Source organism: Apis dorsata, unplaced genomic scaffold (genome assembly GCF_000469605.1).
Source record: "Apis dorsata unplaced genomic scaffold, Apis dorsata 1.3 scaffold_113, whole genome shotgun sequence".
NCBI classification, from domain to species: domain Eukaryota; kingdom Metazoa; phylum Arthropoda; class Insecta; order Hymenoptera; family Apidae; genus Apis; species Apis dorsata.
This window is the reverse complement of record NW_006263408.1, coordinates 1,359,502-1,369,649: the sequence shown is the minus strand read 5'-3', so window position 1 is coordinate 1,369,649 and position 10,148 is coordinate 1,359,502. Positions and strand designations below refer to the sequence as shown.

At 20.9% G+C, this 10,148-nt stretch overlaps 2 protein-coding genes across 3 annotated transcripts in view; one reads left to right on the top strand and one right to left on the bottom strand.

Annotated features, from left to right (window-relative positions):
- The window catches only part of LOC102673239 (orexin receptor type 1), a 105,324-nt gene that overhangs the window by 557 nt on the left and 94,619 nt on the right, over nucleotides 1-10,148 (top strand). The gene's annotated exons all lie outside the window — the stretch shown is intronic.
- LOC102675498 (mycosubtilin synthase subunit C) overlaps nucleotides 1,976-10,148 on the bottom strand; it is a 15,857-nt gene continuing 7,684 nt past the window's right edge. The window contains exons 4-13 of one of the 2 annotated variants that reach the window (XM_031508947.1): nucleotides 8,786-8,941; nucleotides 8,246-8,472; nucleotides 7,509-7,571; nucleotides 5,377-5,587; nucleotides 5,053-5,220; nucleotides 4,162-4,358; nucleotides 3,866-4,061; nucleotides 3,272-3,632; nucleotides 2,560-3,010; nucleotides 1,976-2,340 (exon numbers count right to left, since the gene is read on the bottom strand). In XM_031508947.1, the coding sequence (XP_031364807.1) occupies nucleotides 2,200-2,340; nucleotides 2,560-3,010; nucleotides 3,272-3,632; nucleotides 3,866-4,061; nucleotides 4,162-4,358; nucleotides 5,053-5,220; nucleotides 5,377-5,587; nucleotides 7,509-7,571; nucleotides 8,246-8,472; nucleotides 8,786-8,941 (2,171 nt within the window). In that variant the 3' untranslated portion in view covers nucleotides 1,976-2,199. The remainder of the gene's footprint in view (nucleotides 2,341-2,559; nucleotides 3,011-3,271; nucleotides 3,633-3,865; nucleotides 4,062-4,161; nucleotides 4,359-5,052; nucleotides 5,221-5,376; nucleotides 5,588-7,508; nucleotides 7,572-8,245; nucleotides 8,473-8,785; nucleotides 8,942-10,148) is intronic. The other variant, XM_006612526.2, reaches the window with a different exon arrangement.

Below are 10,148 nucleotides of genomic sequence, written 5' to 3'. Positions count from 1 at the left end.
TTATAATATATATATATATATATATATATATATATATACACACAATAATTTGTAATTGATGTTTTATTTTTTTTAACAAAGATAGATTTATTTTAGATTATTTTATATAATAGATTATTTCTATAATTTTTTTAATTATATTGAAATGGATATATAAAGTCAATTTTATTTTATCAAATTAAATTATATTAGTAATACGTATTGCGTTTCTAAATATATCTATATATTATATTTATATATTTCTGTTTTTCCAAAGTTATACTCGAGAATGATAACATTTTTTTATAATACAGCTTTCTTATAAAATTTTTTTTTGTGTTATATTCGTGTTACATATGTTTTGATATATTTCGATATATTGCGGAATCGTTTCTTTGATTCCTCATTGATAGTCAAAATTATAAATTGCCAACTTATTATTATCAACATTTGTAATGATTAGAAATTTTATTCTAGAAGTATGCAATTTAAGTATATATTTCTTTTCATAGGAATGAAATGCTATATATTTATCATATATATTATTTTAGTATTTTAATATTATTATAATTAGCAATTTTTCAATAGCTGAATTATATATTTTTTTTTTACTTATTTATTTGATGATTATAGATTCATGGTATACGTAATATAATGATTTTTTAAAATGAAAATGTGTTTGATTATTGTTTTATTTTAATGACTGATTAATTTTATTTGAAAATTTTTATTTTTTTTATATGGATTACTATTAATTTATCTAATTTCAAAGACAGGAAAAATTTCAATATGGATGCCAAAATACTTTTTCAAAAAAAGTTTGATATTTTGTTTGAGTATATATTAATTTTGGGTATATATATTAATTTTGTTTTTATTTGATATTTTTTATTATTTCAAAATTTTTTTATTTTATTTTAATTTTTTTATTTTATAATAAACATTCATCAAATATTAATAATTCTGATAAATAATAATTTTTTTATATATGAAATTTTTGTATTCATCGATAATAATCAATCAATTTGTAGTTTTAAAAAAATAGTAATATTTTTTGAAGTAAATATTCGATTAAAAAAGGATATTATAAAAAAAAGTTTGCTTTTTTTTTTATAAATTTTTTATTTCCATTACTAATACAGTTTTGTGATCACGCAATGTAATCTTTAGATTTATATTATATATCGAAATATAAATTATTATATCTATTCGTCTTATTTGAATAATATATCATTTTCATAATTCATTGAATTCTATAATTATATTTTTTTTTTTTGATCAAATCTTATCAAATAAGAATATTTTCATAACATACATATATGTACATTTTTTTTTGAGGATAAAATGAATAATATCTATGTGACGGTAAATCGCAGAGGGCGTAAAAAATATTCTGTTTTTTCGGTCCATATTTCAGAACGAAATTCAAAAAAAAAAAATAAGACAATAGTGCTATTGAAACAATAGCGCTATTGAAACAATAGCATAATTGTAATTAAATATAACCAACTGTAATAATGACAGTAAAAATATTTTTCTTTTGGGTATAGAAAGTTTCTGAGGTACATATATGTTATTTATTATTTATTATATATCTATATATCTATATATCATGTATATACTATTCTATGTACAAAAATATTTACAATTTTTTGCCAATAATGTGATCCACTTATATATACTTCATTATCAATATTGTTGTACTATTATGATATATATAAAAGTATAATAGTAATAATAATCATATGATAATTGTCCATAAAATAATTATTTCATAAAAATACGAAATAGCTTACATAATTAAAATAAATTAATAAACATAATTACATTTGACACTATTAATACCGTTGATAAAAGCGGTATAGTGAGATAATAAGATTGCTTAGGTATTATTTAATAATAGTTTATATGTTGAATTTTAATAATTGGGACATTTTAGAGGAAATAAGAAAGTCTTATTCAGAATCGTACAAGATGCGCTAGAACTAATTTTTTCTTTGGTAAAAAATTCCCTGACAAATTTCCTTAGCCATAAATTGCAGTTTTATTAAATGCAGTTAGATGAATAGATATCATCGTTTATATTTAAATTTAGGACTTCACTATATCGCTTTCAATGACTATACATGCTTATTAATTTTATTACTATAAGTGACAGTAATATAATGGCATGTTATATTCTTGTACTCATTAATATTTCTGATTCGTTTTCAAAGACTATTAAGTGATCATTTTCAATGAGCAAATTGCCAGTTGATCATCCGGAGCTTTTCCAAAGGGTTTCGAACCATCCGGGGCACAATACCTATTTACTTGATAAGTCAACATTGTTTCGTATCCGAACACGTCTATTCCAAGTTGCTGTTGCATAATGATAATAATAATAAAATTATCTCTTTTTAAATAAAAATTAATAAATTAATAAAGTCAAATATAAAGTTATTAATAAAAATAATAAAAAATATGGCTTTTAAGCTTTATTTTTAGTAAATTTTAATAGAAATTTAAAAATTTTGATAAGAAAAAATTTTAATGATTCTAAAGTGCTTTTTTTTTCTTATATATTAAATTTATTATTACCTGTGTTAATGGACTTGTATTTGTAGTGAAAATACCAGCATATTCTTTCCTTTTAGCCAATTGCAAACAATATTCTTCCATCTCTTTCATCATAATTACATTTTCAGCCGGATTTAAATCACTGCTTGTTGTCATCATGAAATTGTGAATAATCTGACCCTTTCCTTTTGGTAATTTTCGTTCTCTAATAGGCGCCTCTAGATATTCCAAGAATTCGAAAACAATCATCAATTTAGAATCAAGAATTAATTCAGGCTCATCCCAGAGATCAAAATTCAAGCCTACTCCTATTGTTCTATTATCTTGCGACGATTTCACTACAAAACTTAAATTTTTTTCCACTAAAGAATTCCAAAGTATTTCCATCATTATTTGATAATCTTCTCTTGTTATATCTGGCATTAACCACTGTTCTAAATCTGCTTTACTGTAGAAACTTTCTGTAATAATTCTGAAACAATTTTTTTTTCTCATATTTATAATTTATACATATTTTTCAATCTTAATAAATAGATTATTTTAATATCATATTTTAATATCATAATAGAATTATTTTAATATCATAATTTATATTAAAAATGATAATTATTGAAAGTTATTCTTGCCATCAAAAACTGCCATTAAAAGTATTTACAATTCTTCTGAATATTTTTTTTTTATATATCTAATTCAAATTTTTAAAAAATATTTTTAAAATGAATTTTTTACATACTCTATTACATCTTTTTTATGAGAATCATTTAACATTTCAAAGATATGCTCTTCTTCGTTAAGACTATTTTCATAAACCACGTCTTCAGTACTAATCTTCATTCGATCGAGAACTTCGGCCAAATTTTTTGCCGTGATAAATTCTGTAATGCCTATTTCATAACCTTGATCCCGGAGCTTTGTCACAGTGTAAATCGAATTCAAAGAATTCCCGCCAAGCTCGTAAAAATTTGCATTAAGCGTGATGTCTGCACGACCTCCACTACCAATCACGGACGCCACTGTTGGAAACAGAACTTTCGCCTTGGCGAGATCTTTCTCAAGTACATTAGTATAGTCACAATTCATGCACTGCTCGCTTTCTAAATAGAGAAATGTATAAATTAAATATAATAATTTTCAAATTTTATATAAACATATATTGGTATAGTTTATCTTATGATAGATTTTTAGATAATAACGTGAAAAATTGTAAGTTCATTTTGCCTACATTAAAATACTATCGTTGATTATCTAATATAAATTAGAAAAATATATTTTTTTTTATAATTGTTGCAATTATGCGATATTAAATTTAAAGTTACTAATGTATTACCATTATTGACATTAGAAGATTCATAGTATTTCAATAATGCTTGACGATCAGTCTTCCCATTTGTTAAAAGTGGTATATTTTCCACGATGATAACTCGTGGTAACATGTATACAGGTAGCATAGATTGTAGAAACGTTTCTATTTTTGATACGCAAATGGACGAATCTTTTGCAATAGTTATAAAAGCAACTAGACTCTGAAAATCGATATATCATTTTTTTATAATCAATAAATGAAATCTTATAAATTGTAAATTGAAAAAATCAAAATAAAAAAAAATATCAATTTAATAATACCTGTGACAATTCACCGGGTTTATAACAAAGAACAACTACTCCATTTATTTCAGATATCCTAGATATTGCTTTTTCTACTTCCGTAAGATCCACACGATGTCCCCTAACTTTAATTTGCGAATCTACACGTCCTTCGTACATAATCACACCTTTTGATATTTTGGCATAATCACCGGTGCAATAAATCCTTGAATATTCTTTTCAACATACAAATAATTAAGTTATTTTTTTATAGATTTTTAAATTAGTGATTTTTAAATCTTTATTACAAATCTTCCAATAAAAAATAATAAATAAAAATAAGAAATACATTTCTCATTGTTATATATTTTTAGAAAAAATATTTTTAATAAATATTTTATAATATATATTTCTCATTAATTTTAAATAATAAAATATATTCTTCACAATTAATGAGCAGTATATAAAAAAAAAATTATGTACACATTTTTTTAATATAAATATATTAAAAAAAGATTCTAATATTATATATTTATATTAACAGAATTCTCAAGAAATTTTCTTTCTTATCGATAATTATATTTATAATTGTATAAATAGATTTAGTTCATTGTTTCTCTGTTATTTCTTACTTTTATTTGATTAATAACTCGTTATTAATGAAACGAATTTATTGAAAATGATTCATTAAAATGATTCATGATCGTTGATAATATGAAGAAAAAAAATAACAAAAAATTATTATATTTAAATGAATTATTTTCAAATAAAATAAAATCAAAAAAAGTATATTATGTAGTCGGTGAAAAAAATGAATGAGAACATTTGCTAAATTATGTGTTACTGTTAATTAAGTAAAAAAATAATAATTGTTATAAAATAAATTGTTTAAGTGATAGAATATATAAAAAAAATTGGTAATATTTTTACCTAAATCAATCGCATAAGGATTGTCTTGAAATTTGCGGGATTCATTATTGTGAATATAGCCCGTTGCAAGATTTCTGCCGGCAACTATTAATTCTCCAATTTCTCCTTGCGGTACTAGTCGCATTTCTTTGTTGACGATATAAATAATGCAATTGTCTAATGGTTTTCCTGTAATTAGATATTTTATTAGATATTTGTCTTCGAACTTAATTAATAAATAAAATAGACATTAATAAATTTTAAATTTATTATTGTAAATAATTAATTTATTATTGTAAATATTATTGAATATTTTCTGAAAAAAAATTGCAATTTTCCATTTACCAATTGGTACTTTTTCTGCTGACTGTAGTTGCTTCCGATTGGTCAAAAGATGATAGGTAACATCTCCCATGATCTCTGTACTTCCATAAAAATTTGCTAAAATTTTACTGTCATTCTCAAATGTGGTGAAAAATTGATCTGCTAAAGAAATTGGCAATGTCTCTCCAGAGCATACCCAAAGTCTTAACGAACGTAGAATATCATCCTTGTTCTAAACATAATTAATGAATATTGAATTAGTTAAATTTGTTAATTATTGATAATTATTCGACAAATATCGTGATTTAAAAGATATATTGAAAATATGTAAATTATTGAATTGCCTTATTTTAATCGTTAAATGTATGATATACAGTACGAAAATAAATTGAAAGAGTAGTATAATTATACTATTTTCTTTAATGTTTAAATCTGAAGCAAATATTATTTGCCATTTACATTTGGATATAAATGAAATATTTATTTTCTGTTTCATTGAAATACAATAAATATCAAAAATGACTATATATATTTTATTTCTTTTATTTTTATTCTTTAGATGAAAATAAAATTTTTCATATTTTATTTAATATATTGTTTATAAAAATATTAAAATTAAAAACTTATTATTCAAATTATTATTATTATTATTATTTCAATGAAATATAATTAAAAATAAGTTAATGTTAAAAAATATATATTTGAAATATTATTATAAAGAGAAATTTATTTACAAAATCCTATGAATCATTTGAATAAAATTATTTAAATAAAAATATTTATTTATTTTAAAAATCTATTTTTTTACATATTCATATATATGTATATAATTTTATTTGATTATTAGATATAAAAATTTTAATTAATTTGTATTTTATGAGATAAAGATTTTTTTTTAATATAAACAAATTCTTTTCTTTATATATTAATTATATAATTAATTCTTTTATATTATTACACAGTTAATCCTTTTATCATATAAAATATGAAATGTAATTTATATTACATATTTTATATTTAATTTTATTTTTCTAATTTGCATTTTATATTTTTTACATGTCAAAGACGATCAATGCTTTTTACACATAAAAATGTAAAAATAAAATTGAACTGTTAAAAAATTAAATAATTCAATCGCAATTCGTGTCATGTAGACTGTATACATATTAAAATGATCAATATTAATATTTTACTGAATTAACTGAATTATTTAACTCAATTAAAAGTAAAAAGAAATAAATTTTGAATAAATTCAAAAATATATTATAAAAATATAAATTTTAAATTAAATGTAAATCACATGATTTTATGAAATATATGAATTAGAAATGGTTGGAAATTTGATTTTTAGATTAATGAAACTTGGAATTCGAAATTCTCGAAATTTTCAAAATTTTCGAAACTCTCGAAATTTAAAATATTTCTTTTTATTCCATTTCATTTATTTTAAAGAGAAAATAAGTATTTACCTATTTTTTGTTAGATATTATTAAAATCTAATAAATTTTCAAACTCATGAAAGTTTCTTAGTTAATTAATAGTAACTAATAATATTATATTAATATAATATAAATAATATTTATTTTATTTTTTTTTTATATAAATTATTTTAATGAATTAATAAAATCATAATTACATATATAATAATGTTAATCTAAAATTTATTATTTATCCAAGTTTCAATATCAAATAGTTTTGAGATTTGAAAATTCAAGATTAATTCATATTTATAGAAATAATTACATAGATAAAATATCAAATTTAAATAAATTATTAATTTAATTATTTTTTAATATAATTAATTTTTATGTTTTTTTTTTCTGTTATCTTATTATTTTCTTCATAATAATGGAAATAAGAAACCTGTGTGAATTTCGAAGTAACGTGGAAAATGCTTCCATTGTGAATAAATCTGATATATAAAGATTGCACTTATTGAAAGGGACGTATGTTATATCTGATATATTAATCTTTTTTGAAGGTGCTTAGAAATAGTCTGAGCATAAAAAATCATAAGAAAAAAAATATAAGAGATAAAAACTTGAGATAAAAATAAGAATGTAAGTGGATTTACATGTTTAATCGAAGCGTCTAAGTGAAATGATATGATCTAAGATCCGTTGATGTGTTGTAATAATTGGTATATTGCTTACTTGTAAACTGAGATACATTAACATGGAGTGCAATAAGGATGGGACCAATACCAATCGCTGAATCTGAAATTATTTTATATGTATTAAATAATAAAATTTTATAATTAAAAAAAGTTTTACAGAAACATTATAGAAATAATATAAAAATATAAAATAATATATATATAAAAATTATATTATTATACAATATAGAATAATATTATTTTTATTGTTATTATTGTTATTATTAATAAAATCATAAAATAATATATATTAATAATATAAAATATATAAATTTCTATAAATATTATTAAAAAATTTTTTTTAAAGTAAATTGAAGTTAGAAATCATAAAAAATAAAATTTCTGAAATTATCTGAAATTATTATTCAAAATTATTAAGAAATTATTAGAAACTATGTTGAAATTATTAAAAAATATCTTAAAAAATAAAATTTTGTAATTAATAAAAAATAAATATCATACTTAATGTACAAATATTATTTTTCTAATCTTATAGAAATCTTTATAATAATAATAATGTTAATAAAATCAAAAATTAGAATTACAAAATTTTTTGTAATTAAATATGTTATCTTTATTTTTTTCTTTTAATTTTTTTTTTTTCATTTTTTGTTGTTTTTTATTCTTGTTTAAAATTCTTTTTTTTCTTTTATATGAATTTCTTTCTTTTATTTCTTTTTTTTCTAAATAAAAAATTTGCAAAAAATCTATTTTTAAATATATGTAACTTCCTACCTTATGTTCTTCCAGTACAGACACAAATCTCTCTGGATCTTTGGTAACATGTTTGGGAACAACCACCAGTGTACGTCCTTGCAACAAAGGTCCCCAAATTTCAGATACACTATCCACAAATGTCAAAGATGTCTTAAAAATGCAATTTTTTTCGTCCTTTGCATAAGGTAATTCCTGCCATTGCCATTCCAATCGATTCAATATAGTTGCGTGTGGTAGAAGTACTCCTATCATTAAGAAAAGATTAAGAAAATTTAATATTTTAAAACGATAAAAATAATTATTTTAAAAAACTATAACATACAAAAAAGAATAACGAAGAATAAGCAACAAAGTAACAAAATGGAAGAAAAAGTAAATAATTTGAATAATAATAATGTCTTGCAATTTGATCATAATGAATGGTTTTTGGATAATTAAGATTAGAAATTGAGACAAATATAAAAGTTGACAAAAATATGGATTAAATTACAAACAATTTAATTTTGCATTGCATAAAGCAAGATAATGTTATCAGTCCATGAAATTAATTATTATTACCTTTAGGTATGCCTGTGCTTCCAGAAGTATATAAAACAATGGCGGTGTTTTCAGGATTTTCTTCAATTTTCAAATTTTCTTTTTCTTCATTTTTAGATTGCTTTAACAATTGTTCATAGGTGATCGTGTTTGTTCCTTCATAAAGTGATAAATCCGCTGAAAAATAATATTTTTTAGAAGCTTAAAATATATTTATATACTAACATCCTTGTTGAACTTGTAATGTAATGTTTAAGATTTTCAAGGAAAATCTAACTGAAAAAAAATTAATGTGGAATCTTGTAATAAATGACAAATGAAATAAATAAATAAATTATATTTTAATATTGAAAATTTAATAAAATTATTCAATTGTCGATCTTAGTGTTTTAAACATTTTTTGATATATATAAAATACTAAATTTGAGTACTTAAGAGTTAAAAAAATAAAAAATTTTAAATCAATGATAGATTCTTTTTATATCAAAACTTGATTTGTAATATAAAAATTCAATTTAATAATTCATAATAAAAATTTATTTAATTTAAAATGAGATTGAAAAATTGATTTTCTTATTTTTACAGTAACATTACGGTTGTGCCTGATCTATACATGGTTTTAATTGGCAGAATATTGATTTATCTTATATATATATCTCTCAACATTTAAATCGAAGGATTTTAGAAATAGTTTAATTAATGCGACTATGAAGTACAATTTACAACGTGCAGTAAATAAACGAGTCATGTTCAGGAAGTTTTTCAGACATGAATCGAAAGGGATCGATTCGTTCTCTCGACCTTAAAGATCCAATACGATCTGCATAGGCGACAAGGTTCTTCCGTTTACTGCTTGAAGGAAAAATCGTTTCAAAGTATATTATAAACGGATCTACATATTTTCCTTTTTTCCTCTTCGTCTGTCTTTTTTTCTCTTTTTTTTATCCGGATATTTTCATGATTTGCATTTCTAAGAATACGTTGCAGGTGAGAATGAGATTTATATATAATTTCTTATAAGAAATAAAATTTTGTTTTCGATATAAAAAATGCACTAATTTAAATTTTACTTCGAACTTAAAATTAGATTGAATTTGTTCGACAAGTTCTATTTCAAATTTGATTTCGAATATGTTCTTGTTAAATATATTATTATATGTAAATAATTGAATCATAATTGTTAAAAGATTTTTAACAATTTTACAGATTATATTCATTGTTAATATTTCAAAAAATATTTATATACATACCCTTGCTTTCCAAGTTTTTTTTCTATATTGGTTCTATACTGTCTAACTATGGAGGAAGACATTAACTGCAAAAAAATGTAAAACGAATTTTTTTGTATTTTTTATATCTAGATAGTTTTTATATCTTAGTTTGA